This window comes from Pseudorasbora parva, chromosome 3 (genome assembly GCF_024679245.1).
Source record: "Pseudorasbora parva isolate DD20220531a chromosome 3, ASM2467924v1, whole genome shotgun sequence".
In the NCBI taxonomy this organism is placed as follows: Eukaryota; Metazoa; Chordata; class Actinopteri; order Cypriniformes; family Gobionidae; genus Pseudorasbora; species Pseudorasbora parva.
This window is the reverse complement of record NC_090174.1, coordinates 35,405,504-35,430,375: the sequence shown is the minus strand read 5'-3', so window position 1 is coordinate 35,430,375 and position 24,872 is coordinate 35,405,504. Positions and strand designations below refer to the sequence as shown.

The following is a 24,872-nucleotide window of genomic DNA, read 5'->3' as shown; positions in this document are numbered from 1 at the left end:
TAATAGGCTTTATATTACACTGTTTGTAGAACAGCATTGGGTAGGATTTGGAATAACATTGTTTGAAATAATGAATTAAAATATATTGTTAATTAAAAAAAATATTTTGAATGTATATCATTTTCCCCCATCTGATTGGGGGGGGTATCAACAGATTAACTAATTATAAAAAAAAAGGGTTAGTACAGCCCTGGTTATATTTGCATCTTGTTTTTAATATTGGCAAGTGCTATTATGCAGAATTGTTGGACACTCTCGGAGAGCAGCTATTTTTAGATATGTCAACATGTGTGTTTAATCTTGTCAGCACATCCAGTGCAGGATCAGCATATCTGTGCCATTATCTCTGTGCGAGACGGATCTGCTGTGACAGGTGATGTCATCACCATGAGACACTAGGGGTTGAATCAATACCAGAAATGTGGCTTTGGTACAAGCCTCTAGTACCTCAATATCAATAGTAAATCAATACCTAAGGCAATAAATAAATGGCATTGATTGACTGATGAAATTTAATTATGGATGTCAGTTAGTAATTTTGGAATTTTTAAATGAAATGGAAAAAAATCCACAATTTTTTGGTGGTCTTGTGTTGACTTTTTTTTTTTTGCAACAACTCAAGTGACTAAAATTTTGTTACAAAAAGTTCTATGTCATGCTGCCTGAACTGTGGAGCACATTGTCGTGTAGGTCAGGCATTGAAGTTTGCAAAATGATATGTTGATCATGTGTGACTTTTTTTTTTTTTTGGTGGTGGTGGTGGTGAGGTGAGCACCTTTTTTTTTTTTCATGGTGTCATTCTTTTGTTTTCATTGCACTCTGGCATTTTTTTTTTATTAAGGATGTTCTGATCAAGATTTTGCAACTGATAGCAACTACCAATTTCTTGTCGTCGTGATTGAGATTGTGTCATCGCAAACCAAATCCTTTAAATGCCCACTGAAGTGCCTTGTGGAGAAGACTGAGCTTATGTATTTGCTTATCACAGGTCGGCCAGAGCTGTTGAGCAAAGCCACATTTGACAGCCACAGTCGAATAGATTTCCCATTTAGATTTAATATGAAACTGTTACTAAAGCAAAGCAGTGATGATAATCATGCTGAGGATGTGTAGTTATGTGTTGATGTCAAATTGAAATTTATGTCATGCATGGCAGCAGGCCGTTTATTTCTTCTACTCATCAGGGCTTTTTCTAATGCAGTCTCTGTTTCTCCTCCTAATCTCCTCAATATCGCTTGAAAATATAGCATTCTGTGCAGAATTCAATTGGGTCTGATATGTTTTGTGGTATGTGCCGACTCGCGCATATGATCCATTCTGTGCTATTGTGTCTCTGGACCGGACCAGAATGCGTGCATGCATTCTGACGCATAGTGACACTAACATGAAAACGAGACTTCATTTGTCCCAATGAAAAGCATTTTTACACTGTCTGAATATTTCCCTACCCATTATTTAGTGCACTATGTGCCATTTACCATATAGAAAATAGAAATGGTGTAAAATAAAATAGTAATGGTAAAAAAATTGACTGATAACACCACAGATTCAGCGTCTATTTATAATGTATGAGGCTGAGGCACTTTAGATTCTAGAGAGTATTTGATTGGACAGGAAATATGATGAGTCATGTCACCAAAATCATTGATCCATATTGGCAGAAGTGAGAGCCTGTATGTTTTGAACACTGATATCTTGTGAATGCAAATGCAAATGTTAAATGCTATTGTTTTGGAGCACTCTAGCTTCTAGATAATAGTAAGACTAACATATTCATACTAAAAGTATGAATTCATAAAATTCATATCTTAAAAATTAAAGATTAAAAATCTTTAATTGTTAGCGCTCTCATTCAGGAGCGCCGTACCGGCAGCGCGTGTGCTTCAGATGATCAATGCAATCTGTCACAGTTCTAATCGCAAGAAAGCTTGTCAGAATAACCGCTCTCAAACTGTAAATGTTTTGCTCATCCAAGAATTTTAATTCTGCATTTACTCCCTCTCATGTTGTTTTTGTGCGTCACTCAATCATTTGAACATTTTTACATTGCGATATATCGTTTGTGTATACACTGTGGTTTACTAATGTTTTGTGAAGTTACAAAGCAGAATGTGGTGCACAAGGCCAAATTCAGTAGGGCTGTAATCAACCAAAGAAAATCTTGGTCGACTGAAGTCATGAAATTTTCAACTAAAAATGTATTAGCTGTGCATAGTACAGGCCTTGTTGTCTGCCTAAATTAATTATAAATAAGCATAAAAAAGTAGTAGGCTATTTGCAGTATATTAAAAAGTTTTTGACCTGATTATTTTGCACTGAAATGATTCCGACACTAGTCTGTCGGCTCTCACAGCGTTACATCCGGTGCACCTGCGCAATATCATAGTACTATATTTTCTGAAGTCATGCACTAAAAAAAAGAGGCAAATTTCGAACTTTTGCAGTACAGTCAACTTCGATGTTTAAGTTATTTCAACTTAAATGATGTTAAACTGACTTAAAAAAATTAGTTAAATTAATTAAAATATCTGTATAACTAATAAAAACAAGTTTAACATTGCTTAACTTATTTTGATGAGTTAAAACAATGTAAAAACATGTTTTCATAACTTATTGAACATATAATTTTTTACAGTGTAGTCGTTATCTAGTAATATCATAAGAACTTTTGAGGAATATTCAACATAATTCAGACATTTTTAAATTATGCTCTGTGCAGCTCGAACATAGCTCAGCTCAGCTTTGTGGCTGAGACGCGAATAGACTATTAACTTAAAGCTTTTACTCCTAAACACAATAGGCATGTCCACTTAAAGCTCCAAACAAAGGAAAAATAATGTGCCTGCAGTTATAAAACGATTATTACATTAAAACATCTAAACATTGTTGCGCTATAAAATGCGAACTGTTTTTTGCAAAATTTGCATTTGACTTTTTTCCCATTTTAAATGTCTTTGTTGACATGGTAGAAGAGAACTGACCTAGGAAAACGCTCTCACAATTAAATAAGTAATATACAGCAAAGTAGCCAACTTCAATCTGTCTCTCTTCTCCAGTGGGTTGGACTAATCCAAAAGAAAAGGGGTTCTGAAGACAGACTGTTACCTGTGAAACAGGGGTGCTCTGAAAACACTCCCATTAGCAATTAAAGCTTTCCACCTGATGAAATGAAAGTGGCAAAAAATGAACAAAAACTATTTTATGGGTTTTCTGAATTTTGGTCGAGCCAGAACATATCGACTAATAATCAACTGGGAGATTACAGACCTAAAATTTAGTGACTACATGTGATTTATTGGCCAATACCGATCTAGTTTTAATTTTGTCACCCATTTTTAATTTAGTCTTAGTCTTATGCTAAATGTCCTTGTAGGTTTTAGTCATATTTAGTCATCACACATCTTTTTTTTTAGTTGTCAAGTTTTAGTCGACTAATGGTATTAGAGATTATTTCTAATACCATTTCAGTCAAATACCGTTTCACACATCTCAAATATTGGTTAAATGTCATAATTACTAGACAATACACTTGATGAAGGATTTTTGTTGAATGCAAAATGCAACTATGTTAAATTTAGCGATTTCAATCAGTATCAATTCAAAGGTTTCCTTTTTAAGCACCATTTTAAACTTTTTTGTGTTAAATTATATTTGCTCACATTCATTAATATTCGCTTGTATAATAAAATAAAAATATTAGGATGCAAGGTATTAATGTTTAAAAATTTTGCATTTAAGAAAATCTAGTCTAGATACATGTATATTTATTTATTAAAGAATGCTATTTATTGTTTGAATTTCGTATTAAAACAAATTTGGCATGAGATTTACTGGGCCAGAGTGAGAGTGAGTCAGAGGCTGAAAGCTTGTGCCTCACGCAAAATGCGTGACAGATGGCAACTGTTTTCCTGCTCCATGTAGTTTCGTGTTGCAGCCACAGGATGACAGCGACAGAAGACTGAGACGAGACCTGTACTTGAGCAACAGCGCAAACTCATTCGGAGTATTTTCAAGGCATATCAGCTGAATATTCTCTCTTGTGATGAAAAAGTAGAGACGATTGTTGACGAAAATGAAGAGAGATTTTATCTTAGTTTTTATTTTATGCCAAAAGTTTTAGTCTCGTCCCTCTTCGTCAACAATAATGCGTGTTAATTTAGTCTTAGTCAGTGTTTTTGCACATTGATGCAGTCTCGTCATCTCGTCTTAGTCATGGAAAAAAGGTTGTTAACGAACATATTTCGTCTCATCTGGCGAAATTAACACTATAACCGATCTGCAGCCAAATGATCAGACCATCCTTACTCAAAATGAATATACACACTTGTACAGTAACACTTGTGTGCACACACAAATCTTGTTGCATGGGTAGGAGATCCAGCTATCCCCTAATTATGGCTGTTAGTGAGACAAGTGTGGATGTTGTCCAAGCTGCCACAGGTACTCATGAACACCTCACAGTCTCAGTGGAAGCGATAAACGGAACCTTCAACTTCCCTGTTTGTCGTTCCTTTTTTGTGAAAGACATGGCTATAGTTTGTAAAAGAAAATTAGATTGTCTGTAACAAACACTAGCTTGTGCAGTTTCATGATTGAAACCATCTTAAGCCATTTTTCACAAGGCTTTTTAGTGGACAAAGACTGGAGTTTTGAAATCATCCACACAGAAAGTGCTCAGATTTGAGAATCACGGTAAATAATATGCACCATAGTGTATGTTGGATCTCAAGTAAATCCCCGTAGCAGAGTGAAATGAAACCGATATGATTGCAGTAGCGATTGAAGACATGGTGGAGAATGCGGGCAACATTGCACAATTTGTGGTATGGTTTCTGTACATAACTTCAGCACAAAATTCATCCGATGGAATTGTGTTCAGATCCTATATTCTACACATTGTAAATGAGAGATTTGTGGCTAACTGTTAGTTGACTTAGGGCTTGTTAAGAGCTTATGACGGATTTGTCGAGGTTTACCTGAAACAGAAAGTCGCAGTGGTCTGAATAGATCGGTCAGCAATTCTTCACCGTCACTGTCATCCCCTGTTCTCTCTTTTATCTCATGTATTCAAAACACCAAGTTCATGTTTTGTCTAATCTAGATTTTGTGGTTCCACAAGCTGGTCCAGTTTATTTTATTTTGCAGTGCATTTATGCTCTCTAGCTTTCTTTATGAATCTACTGCCTTTGCTTGTGGGAAGCTGGGGTTGCTTATAGCCAGGGCTGGACACTGAGTGGACACCATGATGCATTTTAACTCCCTGTATGTGGTGTTCTTCAATACCTGTAGTTGTACACTGAAGCCTTATGTGCCTAACGTATATGTGCATATTATACATGCTGACCTGTAACATCATAGCGTTTATAATACATTTATAATATAATAAAACATGTTATGTAAATTACAGTTAATTTAATAGTGTTGTTATTTTACAAATTTATTTGATATTTCTCACAAACTTCTAAAGCTAATTTTGTTTCCTAGGCGCACCTTGTTTGTTTTTCTGATAGATCAGAAGTTAATGGGCACACTCACTTCCATTTAGAGGTGGTGTGAATAAGCATGCTCATATAGTTGCAAAGTTAAAGGTTCTGATTACTCCTCTGTGCCAAGAGGAGTTAATTTGTTAACTTTATTTTACAGTGTCCTTGTTACACGTTACATGTAGTTACTATAGAAATAACGTATAATTATCTATGTATAATTATATACAACTTGCTTAAAAAAAAAAAAAAAAAAAAAAAAACTATTCCTAACCCTATAGTAAGTACATGTAGTTCATTATTGTTACTCGTATAATTACACTGTAACACAGACACCTTTAAATAAAGTGTAACTGTAATTGTTGTTTATTCCATTATGTAAAATGTGCATATAATGTGTATCTACATTCATATTCTGGAATATTGCAGATCTGATAGTTGAAATTTAATTGCTTGGACTTGATTTTACTGACGACTAAATTTGTCCTCCTCTCTCACACAGGGTTATGATGTTTGAAGATAAAGCCAACGGCACCGGCACCGGCTGTAAACCCGACGGACCCCCACCCAAACGTGACATCACCAGCCTCCCATAGAGCAGTGAAGATGGATTTGATTGCCGTCCCTGCATTCGCAAATCCCACCCATTTACCATTAGGTGCTAGGTTTCTATAGCCTTACCTAGAATCTTTTTGCCAAGATCCAGGGAAATCTTAGTTCATAGATGGACAAAATTAAGGGACAAAAGTGTAAGATGTCTATATATTTGCTGTGAAAAAGTTGAAGCGCGAAGTAGCTTTTTATAAGTAAACAAATGTATATATTTATATGAAAAGGGTGTTTTTGAATAGTGTTTACAAGCACAAATAATCCTGTGGGTGAAGTACTAGTGAAGTTTAGTGTAACACTGCAAGTGTACTAGGTATAGTGTGTATGGGATGACAATTTTAGCTTGCAAGACAGATTTTAAGAATTAAGATTGAGAATTAAGATTTTTCGTCCCCCCCAACTGTTATTGTTTTATTTTATTTTTAATTTTTTTCATTATGTTCATGTTTGCCAGTTCACTTGTCGTATTTGCATTTTGGTTACTGCTTACCTTGTCCTATAGTGTAACATTGTAGATGTTTGTGAGGCTCTTTTAAGCTTGAGTTAGTGCTCAGCCATGAAACTGATTTCCAAGACACAGGGAGTGAGCACACTGGGTTTTGAGTTAGGGAGAAGGCAACAAAGGAACCTTCCTTTTTCACTCTCATTCCTTTCTTAATCTCATTTCTTGTCATCCTGTTTCTGCGCGTCTACTGACTCTAGTCGAATCTGTAATGTTATTGTACTGTATAAGCACATTATCAGTTAAGTATACGCATATTGTGCTGACATGCTTTTAAGCACAATTTTAGGCAAGCTTTTATAAATTCTCCTGCTTAAATTGGGAATGTATGAAGGATGTCACTGATGGCATTTTTTTTTTTTTTTTTTTTTTAGATCTGTAGGAGGGTTGGTTTTTTTAGTCAACTATAGCCGATTAGTTTGAAACCACTCTTTCCAAGTGCCTCACTCAGTTTGATGTAGCAGAGGTTTTGAGTGAAGCATCTTTGAAATGGATTTTGTTTGTATGTGTGTGTGTGCGAGGTTGTATGTGTGTGTGCTTGAAATGTAAATGCTCGTTTTTGAGACATTCCAAGAATGTCGTTGTGTGGTGTATTCCTTGGAAATGTTGTCATGTTTTTAACCCAAGCAAAATGTGTTGTGCAGCTCTGATGCAATTACTCCAGTAGTGCTTTTGTCCTCCATTTTATTTTTCACTGGTCTCATCTAGTTTTCCTTGTATAAGATGTGCTATGTAAGGCAAGCAAAATGATCTCAAGGGTTTTTATTTGTATTTTTTATTATTAAGATGTAGACAACGGATCAGTCAGCATTAGCAGGTGTGGCTTTCACGTACATTTCAGATTTGATCTGCTAACAAAGCAACTTTTATTTGTCTCTGTCACATCATATTGTACTTTTTTTTTCTGTGCCTCTGTTCAAGTTTATCTCAATAACATTTTTATTTTCATCTTTAATTAAGTGTGAAATAATGGCTGAACTGTATTGCTCTTTATTAGAAATACATTTGAATAAGTTGTTTTCTGTCAGCATATTAATTAGCAGAGGCATTTGCAAACTTTTTTTGCACAAACCAAAGGAAGTAAATATCCTACTGTTACACCTGAACTAATAGTGGAGTTTTCTTTCTCTTTCTCTTCTCTCAAAGATTGTTCCCCAAAGTTGTTTACAATCTCTCTTTGTAGACATTCAAGGATGTCTTCATTTGGGGGATTTTTTTTTTTTTTTTTTTTTTTGGGAAGGTTTGCTTTTATCTTTCATAATACTAAAATTGCAAGTTTTCCTTCGGGTTAAAGTGTTAGGTGTAGTCTAATAATTATGATTAACTTTCTGTAAACACAATAGAAGTCTATGGTACACACTTTTCTGTGCCTTTTTTGCAGAAAAATATTCTGAAATGTTTTACCAATTTAAAGTAATTGTTTTCTGGTTGATTATACCCAAAAGTTGTTCATACAGTAGACTACCAGTAAAATTAATGTAAATCTGGGACCAAAATTATTCAGACACTTTGACCCGTCCATGGTTTGCTTAAGTGTTTTTTTCTTGAATTGCTAATGTGACCTTTTAGACCCCACACTGAACAAAATTTGATTTATAAAATTTGATTTCCATGTCTGGATAAATATGGAAATAAAACTAAGCTGTATTGCAAATGAGTTTCCAGACTAATGCCCTTATTCAGTTTTCTAAAATATAAAATGTATAGTTTCTAAAAAAATAAATGTATATTACAAGCAGTTCATGACACAAGTTTAGTGAGTCGAACCCAACTGAATGAATGCAAGGCACACAATTCATTATGTATTATTGTCTTTGATTCTATTGAAATGTGTGTGCGCCACTTAAAACCGCAACAGATAAAGCAGCAAATGATCATGCAATAAACTGATGTGTCAGAAGTGAATAGGGCCTGTGCACAGGATTTGAAGTTTATTTTCATAATGTATGCATGTTATCACTTCCAGAAAACCAATGGGAAAGAAAGTGAGATTATTGTATTACATGCCAAATATAATACTGTAAGAACCATTAAATATGGTCAGAAATGTCTACAGACAGGATTGGATATTTGAGTCTGGAAAACTCCTGAAAGGCCACTGTCCTGCGGAGTTTGGTTCACCTCTGATTTAGATGTATGAACAGACAGAAGCCATAATAACTCACGTATATTCACATGCACACATAAATAACTTATACACTTTAAACTGTAGACTGTGAAACTAGCATGTATGATCTCAGCCATGTTTAAAAATATGCTGTAATTGTGGTAATGGCCACAGAAACACTGTGGTGTGTGTGTAGATTAAGTCTTTTTTTTTCTTCTTTTTTTTTAAAGTAAGCTTGAAGATTAAAAATAAATAAAATTGAAATGATGGAACTACAAAGGAACTCAAACAATCATAATGTTGCTCTGGACTAAACTAAACTACTTAATTTAGCCTAGCTGTTTTTGTTAACATTTTGAAAAACAGAAGTTATTTTCTGGGCCTTTCCAGAATAATGATAATGAAGAGAGCCTTTTCATTTGAGTAAACTCAGTGGTCCAGCTCACTTCCTCATTAGACTTCTGTTTTACAGATCTAGACAGAAGTGGCCTTATTTTTACCCACAGTCTAGTTCTTTGTACAGCTTATCTGTAGTTAAACTGTTTCAAAATCAAGTCAATTTATCTCATCCACACAGCAGGTCCATGTCCCTTTTCCACATTCTGCCTGACAGAACATTTAAAACAGAATGTAAATGTCACATCACATATAACTTGTAATACTTGTAATTCCCATTGTGGCAGAAATAAATACAACAAGTAGGCTATACGGACTGATAAAAAGTTCCGCAACAGTGGGATCAACATCGCAATTTATTCTTTAAAATGCATGTTTGTATGTATCCTTTTCACATCTGTAATACCTTGGTCAGTTAATAAGAATAATTTATGTGGTTTTATGTTATTTATTTGGAGTTGTTTCATCATGACTTGAATCACTAGTCGAGGTTGATATAGGATTTAGAAAGTATTAGTAATAAGAAATGAAATACTTTTTGGAGAGACTAATTTGTACAGTAATCTAATTACACTATTGAAGATGTAATTAGTAACTAGTAATTAATTACTTTTTTTAAAGCTACACTGTGATATTTTCCCCCATCTAGTGGTGAAAAGGTATATGACCAGCCAGTGAATATTAGTTTCTGTTCCTTTCAATTCCGATTTCGTTTTAACTCCTACGGTGGCCGATTTAGTCCAAGATTAACATGGCTTCCAGTTCGACCTTGTCCATGAGTGCCATCGAGTGCCAAAACTCGAAAGGCGAAGCTTGAATTTACGGGTATGTCCCTCTTTTGCTAATGTACTTTCAAGATGGAGGGGCAGCATGGCGACCGGCATTCGAACCCCTCACCCGTATCTATTTTCAATGACATAAACTTACGAGAATACTTACATATACATGAAGTAAATACATTAATGAGCACATATATTTTTGAAAGATCTAAGTGTTTTTAGCTAAGAATAAACTAAAAAAGTTACACAGTGTAGCTTTAAAGTAATTCAAACACTTCATATAGTAGTCAGTTGATAAGGCTTAAACGAGTATCATAATGGACTGCATTGCCCTCTACTGGGGTGAAATGGTAAAGCACAGCAATCGGTGGAGCTCCTTTCAGAGATTTAATTTATTTAAAGGTTTCAGGCTTTCATTTATTTAAATATATATTTTTAAGGTTAGTTTACACTTAGTTATTGTATCCAGATTAGATGATTGAATGTATACAGTTAGGTACAGGAAGAAGACAATATTGTTTGTTATTGTTCAGTTCCACAGATATGGACTTAAGATGATACATGTACTAAACTTTGCAATCACCTTTCCATATTAGTCTTTTTTATCGTAAATCCCCATAAAGTATACAGTCATATCATATCTAATCTTTTCTTTTAATTTCAAAACTGTTACTGTAACTTTAATGTTTAATCAGTGGGTCATGGAACATCTTACTGTCATTCATGTTTCTAACGGACTTATTTACAAATGCACCAATACACGTGTGCGTCCAAAAACTGGCGCCGAGTGGAATGATTCTGGTATACAGCTTTTGACAACTACCAGTTAACAATGTTACGTGATTTAATGTGGAAACATAATAAATACGATTTTGTTTCAGATTTTTTTAAACAAACCTGTGTTCCGTGAGGTCCGACTCATCCGATCTCAACGTGACTTTGACAAAACACGGCAGTCATGTGTCATACTGTACAACCGAAGCTTTAACTCTTCAGTCAAACATTCCTCCTCAAAATGCATTTAGGTGTAACGTTACCCATCCTCCGAGGGGTAAGTTTGTGCTGATGATTCATTGTCTGCCTTAAATGCATTAACGTTAGATGATAAACATTTGTCATTGACAGTAATATTCGATAACAGCACTTAGAAATAAAATATCATGGTTACTACAGTAAAGCCTTGGTAATTGAGATTAGCCATCTCTGTTGATTTTTTTAAGGCATCTCATATATTTGTGTATCATTGTTTTACTTTGTTAACTGTACTATGGTTACCATGGTATTTTTATTATTATAAAGATTGTGTGTCATATTACATAGCCTCACTCAGCGTTGCACCATTCATTCCCTTCAGAACTTCAGACAATTGATGAACAGATCACAGACATGGAGATGCAGATGGAAAGTGGCAATTAATAGAAAGTATAGCTTTTTTCAAGGTAAAGGACAGTAATGAGTAATGCATGTTTGATATGAAATATACAGAGGTTTGCATATTTTGTGGATTTAAACTCGTAACTTCTTCTTTTTTCTGCAGATGAGGTGAAATCAGTTAGAGCGGTGGTCAGCCCTGACATCTCAAAGTAAGATATGATGAATAAAGTGCTACTATTTAATTGGTCTTGAATGGTGTCAGTTCAAGTATTGTATTTTGAGTAAGACACTTGGAATCACAAAAAAGGGTAGTAACCAATGGTTAAATCAGTGTAACTATAGTATTTGTTATGAAAAATTGCAGTCTTGACACATTTGTAGGCTGTCTGACTCACTAATAATAGCTTATGTAGTGTGAATCTACGTTTCAGATAAATACCACAGACACTACAATTATTGTTACTGTAGTTATTGTTACTGTACAATTATTGTTACTGTTTTATTTTATTTTTTTAAGGGGGCCATGTTTTTATAATTTCCTTTTATTCACACCAAATGTTTATGTTCTTGATCAGAATTCGTAACATAGGCATCATGGCACATATAGATGCAGGGAAGACCACCACAACAGAGAGAATGCTGTACTACTCTGGCTACACACGGGCTCTTGGAGGTGAGGCGGAAAGAAAACGGCTGAAGAATGTTGTTCAATAAATAAAAGTACATATGAAAATATTAAATAAAAAACTTAAAACTCTTCAATAGAACACCAAGTACCATACAAAACTAAATAGTGTGTCTAATGACAAAGGTTAATAATATTTTGTATTACAAAATACAACCGTAGATACTTCGCTTAGATCGTTCACTCGATCTTTCTAGCAAACGTCACCTTTTCCACCATATATGTTAAAACGAGTCATTTGACAAGGCTATTCATTTTGAAAAAATATAAGTTATATATTTCTATTTTTGAGAACTGAAGTATGGTGTTTCCTATGATGTTTTTGCCTGTTTGTATTTAAGATTAGGCTACATCACAGTCACTGCGTAACCTTAGCCTACATTGTGACTAACGTTATATAAACATGCAATATCATTGACGAAAAAAGACAAGTCTAAAATGTAGACTGAATGACACTTCAAGCAGAACATCTCAAATGGAGATTGATAAAATGCAGCTTACTTTGTTTATTGGTGTTTTCAGATCATCCGCGCGAGAGAGAGCTCGCGTGCGTATAGTTTCCAGATTGGACATGTTTAGGTAAAACACCGGATAGCATACGGGTTTTTTCACAGAAAAGCTCTGTTTGGGGGATTTAATTACTGAAATCTGGCAACCGCACGAACGGGAGCTCTTTCTCGCGCACAGATGATCTGATTACACCAATAAACAAGTAAGCTGCATTTTATCAATCTCCATTTAAGATGTTTTGCTTAAAGTGTGTCATTTAGTCTGTCTGTGTTCTGTCAGGACTCACGAGCTGAACAGCTAAACAGCTGAACTGGCCTGAGCTGCTGAAATAAGCCAATCAGAGCAGAGCTCTACATTAATATTCATGACCCTTCCAAATAAGGCAAAAACAGAGCATTACATCCTAGGGACAATTTATAGGGTTGTAAATGGACCTTTAAAACTGTATCTGGACAATTTTTGCCCCTAAATAAGCCACATAACCTCTATGTAGATACCAGAGAACAATTTAACATATTGTTTTAAATCATTCTAGGGCACCTTTACATAAATGTGAGTTTTTGTTTTCTGTCATGTGATTGTAAATGTGTTTGTCTGTGTTTGTAAATGGTCATATGTTGTGTTTAGATGTAGATGATGGAGACACTGTAACTGATTACATGGCCCAGGAGAGGGAGAGAGGAATCACCATCCAGTCAGCTGCTGTTACCTTCGACTGGAAAGATCATAGGATTAACCTCATAGACACGCCAGGTACACATTCAAACCTACAGCATTGTATTCTATCCAGGGCAAGTGACACGCATGCTCCCATCCACAGTTGAAATAAGATCTGTGCTCATTATATATGCATATAGTGTGCAATTAAAGGCACAATATCTAATTTTTTACCACTGGAGGTCGCAAAACAAAGTCGTAGCTCGATGACACCTTGATTTTGCACAATCATGGGAAATGTCTTTGCCTCTACAGACAGTGGAAAAGAATCCAATGGGATTTGGGCGGTAATCATATTCATGGATGAAAAAAAAATACTTATTACATTTACTGTAGTATGAAGCAGTGAGGTGCTGAAAGCTGCTGGAGCTGAATGAGGCCACTTGAGCAAACACTAATGAGAGGCGCATGACACTCTGCTCCAGAGCAGTGGAACTTTAATTATGCTGCAGAATAACTTTAGTTTCAAAGTAACATTGTGTTGAAAGTCATGTTATAATGTTCATTCACTCAGCTTACACTGCAGTCAGCTAAAACAATATTAGGCATGGTAAAACATGGTACTCATGTTAAATCAAGAAAATGAGATTTAAACAATAAGGCTAACTGTGTTAAGCTACTTAACAGTGATTAGTTTTCTGTCAATGAATGTATCGGAAAAGTTGCTTGCCTGTCTAATAAAGGCAATAATATATTAAAGCGTCTATGGTGTTTCCATGGTTTCTACTAAATAAAACCAGAAATTGAGGGTAATGTGGGTATGATGTCATTGTTAGGTGATGCATGGGCATGGTCTGGTTAAAATTGCTTATTTCTCTGAATTTAAAAATGCTTGGAAACATTTGGGGCAATGTAAGTACACAAGTAAATGAAATATATATTTTGGATATTATATTTTTTTTTTAGGATATTTTAATCAAACAATCATACATATTGTGCTTTAAACATGTAACAGACTAACTTATGTAGTGTCACATACTTTTGATACATGTACACAACCATTCAAAAGTTTGGGGTTGGTATATTTTTTTTGTTTTATATATTATTATTATTATTATTAAAGTAATATTGTAAGAAATATATGCCCAGTTTAAAAATAATTGTTGTATGTTTTAACATATTTTAATGTAATTTATTTCTGTTATGGCACAGCTGAATTTACTTCATAAAGTAAAAAAAAAAAAAAAAAAAAAAAAACAGGATTTTTTTAAAATATTTTTTTTGTAGCAATGTAAAAGTCTTAATTATTGTAGTGTATACACAATAATGATAGATTATCTTTTTTTTCTCAGGTCATGTAGATTTTACTCTGGAGGTTGAGAGATCTTTACGAGTGCTGGATGGAGCGGTCGCTGTGTTTGATGCTTCTGCCGGAGTGGAGGTTTGACTGAAATTAATTATTAATATAATGAATTATTAAATTAGTAAGTTATTTATTATTATTATTATATAATTTTATTATAAGCTGAATTTGTAATACAAATGTTGTAAGCTCGCCCAAATCATCCCAATTGAGGCTAACGATCCGCGGGTGAAGGTCACTGCGTGTTCGATCTTTTCAGCTGGGCAAATGGATTTAATTCCAATTTATTAATTGATTATTTGGTAATTTATATTTAATAGTTTAACTAAATATTTTTTAGTTATTCTGTTTAATCCTTTGTTGAAATTATACTATTCATGATCTACTAGAGATAGTTAATAATCAGTAATCAAAATGTAACAATTTATTAAGTCAGGTAAATGTATAATGCCAATTACATAATCAACTCAAAGATAATCCATACATAACATCAAATACTCTGAAGTACAAAAGAAAATATGGATACCTGACTTCTGAAAATTAAATAACTCTGAGTGTTTGAGACACTCAGCGTTACGTGCTGACCCATATAAAGATTATGCCCTGAACTCTTTTCTTTTCTAATGCAGCATTTTCTTAAATGCCCAGACCAAGACAGAACCTCTTTCAAATGTAAACACGTGTTCACAATGAGAATGAGCATTAATCAAGTCCTATAGACTTGTATTGACGGCAGGAGGTAGAGAACATTTGGCAAAAGACACGCCACCCATCGCACATTAATCTAAATATCTCTAAACTCTTAAAACATTGATTATCTTTAGGTTAACCTCTGTGGTAATGAGATCTTTGTACCAGTCGCACTGAGACATTTCAAACAATATCAAACGCATATACTACTGCATCGTGAGGATTGATATTGAATCAAATAGATTTTGGGTGTATTTTCTGTGATCTCAGCATGAGAGGAAGTTGGAGTTGGGGGAGAGAGGGTCAGCAGAGAAAGATGTAGATTAGGTGATTACTGAGGTGAGACTTGTGTCTCGAATAGTCCGTGGGAGACAGTTCAGATGTTAATTTCCTTTGTTTTCTCAGAGAGTCCTCATTCCTAAATTAGACATTACGGCATTTGCACGTTTTTTTCCAGTCCTACAAGGAAACGTTTTCTGTTGAAAAATACAGTTTATGTATTCATAAAGTGGTTTTACTTTGTGATTTTGACTTGAATTTCAGGCTCAAACCATGACTGTGTGGCGGCAGGCAGAAAAACATAAAATTCCTTGTGTGTGCTTCCTGAACAAGATGGACAAGCCTGCAGCTAGGTTATACACACACACATCTTTCTGCTCATTTCTCAGAATCTCACACTTACATTTAAAGCATCTAATAACATGTTTGCCAAAAAAGTAACGTGTTATTAATCTGAATGATTGACTGAGGTTTAATCTCATTCTCATTTCTCCTAGCCTGATATACTCAATGGACAGCATAAAGACTAAACTAAAGGCCAACCCTGTTCTCCTTCAGGTAACCTTTTTTTAAGCATGTAACCAACTACATTTACAAATTAAAAATTTTTTTTTCTTGATATTTGGTGTTATTTGCAGGTTCCCATTGGCTCAGGAAAGAGCTTTACCGGATTGGTGGATTTGATCACTAGGCAGAAAATGACTTGGCAGGGGAGCTCACTGTTATATGATGGTCGTGCTTTTGAGATCAGCGCCCTCCAGCCCTCAGATGACCCAGATGTGCTCCAGGCTGTCAGTGATGCCAGGGGCACTTTGATAGAACAGGTGAAACGCAAAAATGTGTCTGAAAACAAATGAGGAAGAAATACTTCTAAATTTGATGTTATTCTCAGTGCACTAAATTCTTAAAGGAATAGTTCAGCAAAAAAGTACAGTCAGCATTTTTTCTGCAGAACACAAAAATACATACCGTATGATTTATGAATATTGTTTGTGTCCAAACAACAATGGACACTGACATTAACTGTACGGTGGGGAAAGACGTTTGTCAAAGTATCTTTTTTTGTGTTTAACAAAAGAATAAAGAGGTTTATAATTTGCAACAAATTATAAATTCATGTGTTTTTTTTAAAGCTGTACTATTCCTTTAAATATTTTTACTGGTGCTTATTGTTTTTGTGTTACCATATTTTTATTCATATCTCATTCATATCTAAAGTTTTGCCACATTGCTGTTAGTAAAGTAAGATCATCATGCTGTACTGTAACGTTTCCACATTGCTGTAAGTATACAGATTGAGATATATGTGCTTTGTTTGAGCTGTGTGGACAGGTAGCAGATCTAGATGATGAGTTTGCAGATCTGGTACTGGGAGAGTACAGTGAAAACTTTGATGCAGTGCCTGCAGGGAAGGTAAGAATATACCGTTTGTCTGTGCATGCTCCATGTTTCTCTTTATTATGAGCTATGGAGGAAACGCCATTGAAATTGAATATCCAGTTGCAGGAGGCAGTGAGGAGAGTGACGTTAGCTCGTAAGGGGGTGCCTGTATTGTGTGGAAGCTCTCTGAAAAATAAAGGAGTTCAACCTCTTCTTGATGCCATCACCGCTTACCTCCCTGCCCCCAACGAGAGGAACCATGAGCTGGTGTGAGTACACCATCCTTCAGCCTCCCCATCAACTCATTCTCCTCAAGGACAGTAAATCGTGTAATATCTATGTATATGTGTTCCTGACTTTCCAGCCGCTGGTATAAGGATGATCTGTGTGCGTTGGCGTTCAAAGTTGTCCATGACAAGCAGAGGGGTCCACTTGTGTTTGTTAGAATCTATTCAGGAAGCATGAAGGCTCAGTCGGCAGTATACAACATCAACAGGAACAGCACGTATGTTCAGTGAATATTATATTTTCAGGAAATTAATTTTGATGTCAGACTTGTGCAATTGTCAGTGAATAAGTCCAATGCCAAATTGCTATCATTCTCTAAAAAAACACTTCAATTGCTTACAAAAAGAAGGGAGGAGGGGAAGCAAAATTACTGTGGTGTCAACAAAAAGAAATTTACAACAGATTTCTTGATTTCTTTACTTCTTGACTATAATGATATTTTACTAAATTGTCAAGATATTATGTTTTATTAAAGCTTTGGAAAAACATGTTCAAATGATCTGCCCAATCAGTATGATTGGAGGCTTATATATAGATAGCCGACTCCCTTCCATTCTAGTCTTTTCTGCATCCCTCCGACACCCCTGACTTCTCACTCTCAACTAGTTTCTATCCTAGCCAGGGATATGGAGGAGTACTCTGAATTTGGCCCACATTCCGCGTTTGGCACGCCAAATACGCATACTCTTTTACTCTATCTAATTGTTTCTACGTGTGAACTCGTGAAATTGTTTATTTCAGCTCTACTCTCAATAACAGTCTTTTGTGTTTTTGTCACTCCAGGGAGAGAATGAGTCGTCTTCTCTTGCCTTTTGCTGATCAGCACATAGAAATTCCTTCTTTGCCTGCAGGAAACATTGCCCTCACCGTAGGACTCAAACAGGTACACTCAACTTTCATAGGACAAAGAAAACGTACATTTACTCAAATAATGATAATATAACACCCTTGTAATAAGGTCAAATTACTAATATCAGTTTTACCCTCTTAAAGTGATTTGTATTCTAGTGCTGATGTGAACAAAAAAAGAAAGAAATGGCAGCCACCATAAGGTGTACAAAACTAATATTTAGTTTCCTTGCCAGCTGATACGAATAGAGTCATCTAATGTATTGTACAATTATAGAATAGTATTTTTTATCATTTTTTGTGTTCTGAGTCAGACCGTGACAGGCGACACCATCGTCTCCTCCAAAGCCTCAGCAGCAGCTGCTGTTCGACGTGCTCAGAAGGATGCAGAGAGCAAGAGGAGCTCACACAGGGAGAGCAGCAGTCTTGCTCTTGCAGGGGTGGAGGTCCCTGAGCCTGTGTTCTTCTGCTCCATTGAACCTCCTACTATGGCCAAACAAGCAGGTAAAAACATTGTGAACATCTCTTCAGAAATGAATTTTCCAACAGGGCTGTGCCAGGATTGAGATCTCAGTGTGATTTGTGAAACAGATCTGGAGCATGCACTCAACTGCCTGCAGAGGGAAGACCCCAGTCTAAAAGTCAGAACTGACCCTGATTCTGGACAGGTAAATGAGTCATTTACACAGTAGTACATTTCTATTAGATGGTACAGTTTACATTGCTTATTAGTGCTTGCAAATGTATTTACATATTTCCGGCCCTTATTATGCTATGTTAAAGGTTCCTAATTTTGTTTCATGTTGCAGCATATATTGCATATACACAGTAGTGTACAGTGAGGTTTCAGTCAGGGCCTTCACTAACAATCAACACACCCCACGTCGCCACCATAAAAAACACCACACACACTAATACATACAAAATACAATCATGCACTGTATGTACTACTGTTACGAACCCCGCTTTAAAAGTGCTCGTTAGGAAGGGGGCAAGCAATATAAAAGGACACGTGAGACAATTTAACAAGGCAATTTAACTATTTATTTAAACTTGATACCACTGCACTCAATTGTCACCATTTAGGCAACTGGTGAAATGAATCAAAATCAACTCACTGGCACAAATACTCTTAAACAAACAAAAACACGGACCAACAAGAACGTCAAAAGAAGCACAGAAAAAACCTATTCGGCTAACGGCTTGACATCAGGATGCAAATGAAGCTCACGCAGCCCATCTGCAACGGCCATAGCTTATTTCACATAGATTGCTCACAACCCGTCAAAAGTTCAAACGGCTGATGAAATCAGCGGGGGGCAGCGCCAACACACTGGGCCTCTGGGGCATTCTATCACTACACATCAATATTTGATTGGCTGATGACACACGTCAGTCAAAATTATGAACAAAAGTAGCTGTGTGGTGTTAATTAAAAAAAAAAAATTAAAAAAAAATTATGAACAAATGGAAAATGGCAGCTTCAACGGAAGAATAGCTATACTACATTATATTTAGATGCTGATTTATGCAAAATACAGTCTCAGTATCACGAAAAAATAACCACATTCTTTCTGGACATATTATTGTAACATACTGAAATGGACAGTCATTCAATTTAGACACGTTCAGACACACATAAATTTAAATTTAATTATGAAAAAAAAAGATTTTTGAATTTGACAGGGCTAGCAGAGAAGGCCCTGATAGCCCTGTCAGCCACCACTGCGTTATACATATGTACATTGCGGCATCACATCTTTTCTCACAGTGTCTGAAACAGCCTGATAAAGAATCCAGTCTCTCTAAAGCCATACTTTCTGCAAGCCTTCTCTGCTCTGATTGGTCCGATGGATTAGTCTGTTGCGATTGGTAAACTAAACGTCCAATACCATATCTGTATTTCAGCTCCGGAGGCTTCCTCAGCACTTACTGTGATACGAACTGTAATGATGGTGTTGGTTTTACCGTGTCAATTTAAGCCACCTTCAAGAGTCCTCATTCTTTGGAAGTGCATGCAAAGTGGATTCATAGTAGCACCGTCTTCTTGACATGTTGACAACACAAACCAAGCTCTGACTCGACACTTTTTCTGTTGAGAAGTTATAGTTGAGCCCTGGACAAGAAGACACTTTTGGTGGGCAGCAAATGAAGACCATGCATCTTTTTTTACAAACCTACATAGTTTCGTTTAGGAAATTAGACTGTAATTACATCAGTCATTTCTTTTCAGATAAGGTGCACTTTCATTTTTGTAATTTTGCAGACCTTTTATATCCACAAACCGCTATATTACACAACATGAAAGGTAATATAATAGGGAAAAAAAAATTAGGGAATTATAAAAAAAGTATAATAGGGACATTTTAAAGGAAATGTATGTAAGAAATGTATTTCAATTAATCATAAAATGGCCCTGATATGTCACTAGACATTAAGAAATCATGTTAATTTTAAATACTTATATCACTGACAACAGTAGTCCAGCCAGGATATTGTCATTTAAACAGGGCTGGCGTTTGCTATAGGCGAGCTAGGGCGACAATTGTGTTAGGGGCACAAGCGCGCTCTAGTGCTGCCCATTACTTCCCATTAAGCATACAATCGGAACAAGCGAAATACAACATAATGTTTATTAAATATGATCATCATAGGGCGCCCCCTCAGCCACACGGAAAACTCCATCTCGCCTAGGCCAACCAAAGAGCTAGAGCCGGTCCTGCATTTAAAAGTTGTTGCTGCAGCGCTCAACTAGTGTTGATGTTGACATGTTGTGTTTTGGCCTGAAGCTCCACCCTCCACCTATTGACCAATCATGAAGTCAGTAGTGTTTCAGCATCCGGGTTGCCAGATCTGCTCTAGATCTTACCACAGCTGCAACTACAAACGTTCCTGCTGATCCTGCAGCCGATCTGGCAACCTCGAGTCAGGGGGAGGGGGAGAGGGGTTCGCTCTACAGTCATTTGAAAGTGATTACAGTACCAGTTTTTTGCCACAATATTACATACACGTCCTTTATGTAGATATTTACTGTATTTCCATCTTACTTTTAGTTCTTTGAACTAACCCCTAATCCTAAGCATTACATTTTGACATAACTCATCCTGCGTCCTTTGTGGTTTGGACCTTGATTACGTTGAACCTTCAAGGAGAAGAGTGCTATTCATTTTCTATATCTATTTCCAATATAGATTTCAGTTGAAATCATAGAAATTAGAAATTGCGGTCCAGGGGCACTGCGGATCGTAAAGGGCACTTTCACGATTACAGGGGCAGGGGCTCAACCCCCAACCACCCCCCCCGCTGTGAACGCCACTGATCATAGATATAATATTATTGATATATTTATATTCTCCTTCTCTACATCTTATTTATCCACTTACACACAGACGGTACTGTGTGGCATGGGAGAACTGCACATTGAGATTATCCATGACCGTATAAAGAGAGAGTACAACATCGAAACACATCTAGGACCCTTGCAGGTGGCCTACAGAGAGACCATCGTCCAGTCAGCAACTGCCACGGGTAAGTCCTCCTCACGGTGCTAGTCTACCTCTGTTATCGCTTTGCTTGTGGTGAATCATTAAAAATATTTCCCAGTGGCAGTTCATTGGTTTTGTTCGTCTGCTTCAGTGTTTTATGAGAACAAATTATGGTTACAATAGACTTTGTACATGCTAAAGACAAGGCATAAAACAATAAATTGGAAACCAAAACAACATAACCAGTCACATGCCGTTTCAGTGTACACTACCATTCAATAGTTTGGGGTCGATAAGATGTTTTTAATGCAGTTTTTAATCTCTAATCTTTACTGACTGAATTTATTTGATCAAAAATACAGTTAAAAACATTATATTGTGAAACATTTTAACAATTTAAAGTAACTTTTCTATTTGAACATTTTAAAATGCCATTGCTTCTTGTGATGGCAACTGTATTTTCAGCAGCCATTACTCCACATGATCATTGATAAATACAAATATTATCAATTTTGACAGTTATAGTGCTTAATATTTGTTCTCACTGCCTGGCCAAAAAAAAAAAGTGACTGTTTGGATTTAAATGAGCAAAAGTTTAAGAGTCAATGATTGATCACTATTGCAGTGATTTCTGTTTCTAACATGTTATGTTTGGCCTCAGCTTTTCTAACCCTAATTGATGAATTGTGTAGCTTTTTATTTCTTTATTTTTTTAGACACATCATGGTCATATTCCTGGATGATGATGTCAAGATTCATCAGGCTCAAAATGTGAAAGAATGGTTGAGAGGGAGCATTTTTACACATTAATTGGCACATTTGAGTCCAGAACTTATATTCATTGAATGTCTTTGGGATGTGCTGGAGGAGACTTCACAGAGTGCTGGACAATTGCATTGTCAATACTTGATTTGTACCAAACATGGATGCACCTCTTGGTGGAAATGGCATCACAGCATTTATTTTAATCAAGAGGTGCATTTATTTTTGGTCCAGATCATATATTGACAATGCAAGAGTCAGCACTCTGTGAAGTCTCCTCCAGCACATCCCAAAGACTTTCAATGAATGTAAGGTCTGGACTCAGAGGTGTGAAAATTATCCTTGCTCCCTCTCAACCATTCTTTCACATTTTGAGCCTGATGAATCTTGACATTGTCATCCTGGAATATGGCCATGATCTGTCTTTCTAGTTCCTGCATGATTGTTTAAGAAATGAAAAGCTACACAATCAGTCAATTAGGGTTAGAAGAACTGTTGCCAAACATATAACATGCTAGATAGTATAACAGTGATACATTTATTTGATTCTAAACACAAAATAAATAAAAAATATTACCGACCCCAAACAATTTATATCACCAATCGTATCAATGCTTTCTTTTTGCTCCAGCTTCATTATTGTAATCCACACTTCTAGATACATTTTGTAATAGTCCACCTTAGACATTCTAGTAATTATAATTAACTTTGCAACTACATGTCAACTTATTCTACTAACCCTTAACCAACCAATCTTCTAAGACTCCAAGTAAAGTAAATACCAGTATGATTGTATGATTATTTCAGACTCGTTAGATCGTACTCTTGGAGACAAGAGGCATGTTGTTACTGTGGAGCTTGCTGTCCATGCTCTGCAGGAGTCTAGCGCTTCCTGTGACATGACTTTTGAGGAGGATGTAAAAGCTCAACTCCCTGCTGATGTCAGAGAGGCTGTGGAAAATGGAGTCCAGAGTGCCTATCTTCAAGGTAGCCAGGAAAAAAATGTTTTGTGTCTGGATCATTCATTACTTCCATATACAATACCATTCAAAAGTTTGGGCTCATATTCATATTTTTTTTATTTTAAGAAATGGATACTTTTAGTCAGCAGTGACACATTAAATTCGACCTGAAGTGACAGTAAAGACATTTAAATTTTACAAAATATTTAAATTAAAAAGATTTATCATGGTTTACACAAATATTAAACACCACAACCGTTTTGAATATTGATATTAATAAGAAATGTTTATTGAGGACCAGATCAGCTTATTTAAATGATTTCTAAGTGATCATGTGACACTGACTAATAGAGTAATGACTGCTGAAAATTAGCTTTGGTATCACAGGGATAAATTATATTTTAAAATAATTGAAAACAATTATTTTAAAATATTATATATATTTTGAGATATTTCATAATATTAATGTTTTTACCGTATTTTTGATCAAATAAATGCAGCCTTGGTGAACATAAGTGACTTCTTTCAAAAGCATCTTGCAATCATACAGAACCCAAATGTTTATAACAGTATTTTAGAATTTAATCTGTAGTGTATAACAGATAATTTGGCTGTCCGGCTCCAGTTTTGCAGTACACTTGAGCAGTCTATAAGTCTAATGTTCCTGTCAGCCATGTTCTGTTGGTAATCCATGTCCCTTTTCTTCCTCTGTGCAGGTCCTTTGCTGGGTTTTCCTCTACAGGGAGTACAGACCGTCATCCAGCATGTAGGTTTGGAACCAGGCACTTCTGCAGCCATGGTGTCGGCCTGCGTGTCCCGCTGCATGCTGAAGGTACTCAAACACTATTCTGTGTCAGTCATTTTCAAATAATACCACATCTGAGTTGATGTCCTTCTGTTTGTATGCATGCAGGCTCTGAAGCTGGCTGGAGGGCAGGTTTTGGAGCCGGTGATGGCTCTGGAAGTGACCGTAGGGGAGGAACATTTGAGTCCTGTGCTTGCAGATCTCGCCCAGCGACGTGGTACTATATGCGACATCCAAAGTAGACAGGAAAACAAGGTTTTGGTGGCTACAGTTCCTTTGGCTGAGATAATGGTAAGTGTGCAGTGCTGTCTGTCACTAAAAAATATTACTTTGAAGTAATGTGTCAGTAATGGTACAATTTAACTGACATTATAAAATATGTATAGTAAGGCCAATACATTTTAACGTTCACCACATGATTACTTTGTTGGGAATATTCATTTTATATAAATGTTTTTTTTTTTGCCTCAAGGGCTACTCAACTGTTCTGCGCACTTTGACCTCTGGGAATGCCACTTTTTCTCTGGAGCTGTCCAGCTATGAGTCCATGAACATTCAGGACCAGAACACACTGCTCAACAAGATGGCTGGACTGGCTTGAACCAGTAACTGTCGCCAGCTGAAATGACTGTATATACAGATACGAATTTTGATTGTTTTCCGATTGGCTGCTTCATTATGGTCCAGAAGACAAATCTTAAAGAGACTAGCCTACATGTGGACATACCCTGCTCAGCCCACATCCAGAGACCCACTACTAATTGTTCCTTTGAAGAGGACAGTGCAAGGTAAAAAGTGCATAGTGGTGTGATTAAATATAAATATGTGTGTATGTATAAAATATAACAATTTTGCAACAAAAGGGCATCCATATTTTATTTAAATGTTTCATGTATTAAACACTTAT

The 24,872-nt window shown here is 36.0% G+C and overlaps 2 protein-coding genes across 4 annotated transcripts in view; both read left to right on the top strand.

Annotated features, from left to right (window-relative positions):
- The window catches only part of aif1l (allograft inflammatory factor 1-like), a 199,637-nt gene extending 191,937 nt beyond the window's left edge, over nucleotides 1-7,700 (top strand). The window contains exon 7 of the mRNA XM_067438630.1: nucleotides 5,986-7,700. Coding sequence (XP_067294731.1) covers nucleotides 5,986-6,079 — 94 coding nt within the window. The 3' untranslated portion in view covers nucleotides 6,080-7,700. The remainder of the gene's footprint in view (nucleotides 1-5,985) is intronic.
- Nucleotides 7,701-10,627: 2,927 nt separating this feature from the next.
- On the top strand, nucleotides 10,628-24,673 carry gfm2 (GTP dependent ribosome recycling factor mitochondrial 2). 3 transcript variants are annotated; one of them, XM_067438625.1, is made up of 21 exons: nucleotides 10,628-10,677; nucleotides 10,758-10,927; nucleotides 11,231-11,315; nucleotides 11,414-11,459; nucleotides 11,826-11,923; nucleotides 13,073-13,198; nucleotides 14,455-14,543; nucleotides 15,699-15,787; nucleotides 15,932-15,992; nucleotides 16,073-16,258; nucleotides 16,767-16,847; nucleotides 16,935-17,083; nucleotides 17,179-17,319; nucleotides 17,886-17,985; nucleotides 18,266-18,455; nucleotides 18,543-18,619; nucleotides 21,341-21,479; nucleotides 23,006-23,185; nucleotides 23,877-23,992; nucleotides 24,074-24,256; nucleotides 24,438-24,673. In XM_067438625.1, the coding sequence occupies exons 2-21, from the start codon at nucleotides 10,892-10,894 to the stop codon at nucleotides 24,564-24,566; spliced, it is 2,301 nt and encodes a 766-aa protein (XP_067294726.1). In that variant the 5' UTR covers nucleotides 10,628-10,677; nucleotides 10,758-10,891; the 3' UTR covers nucleotides 24,567-24,673. The 3 variants fall into 3 exon arrangements, with proteins under 3 accessions (XP_067294726.1, XP_067294725.1, XP_067294727.1); XM_067438624.1 differs by having other exon boundaries at nucleotides 10,634-10,927; XM_067438626.1 differs by lacking the exons at nucleotides 23,877-23,992; nucleotides 24,074-24,256; nucleotides 24,438-24,673 and having other exon boundaries at nucleotides 10,634-10,927; nucleotides 23,077-23,185.
- The last annotated feature ends 199 nt before the right edge of the window (nucleotides 24,674-24,872 follow it).

Coding starts and splice junctions, on each gene's coding strand:
- gfm2 (XM_067438625.1), top strand. CDS start 10,892: ATGCATTTAGGTGTAACGTTACCCATCCTCCGAGGG. Junction 23,186..23,876: donor CCAGAGTGCCTATCTTCAAG/GTAGCCAGGAAA, acceptor TCCTCTGTGCAG/GTCCTTTGCTGGGTTTTCCT. Junction 23,993..24,073: donor TGTCCCGCTGCATGCTGAAG/GTACTCAAACAC, acceptor GTATGCATGCAG/GCTCTGAAGCTGGCTGGAGG.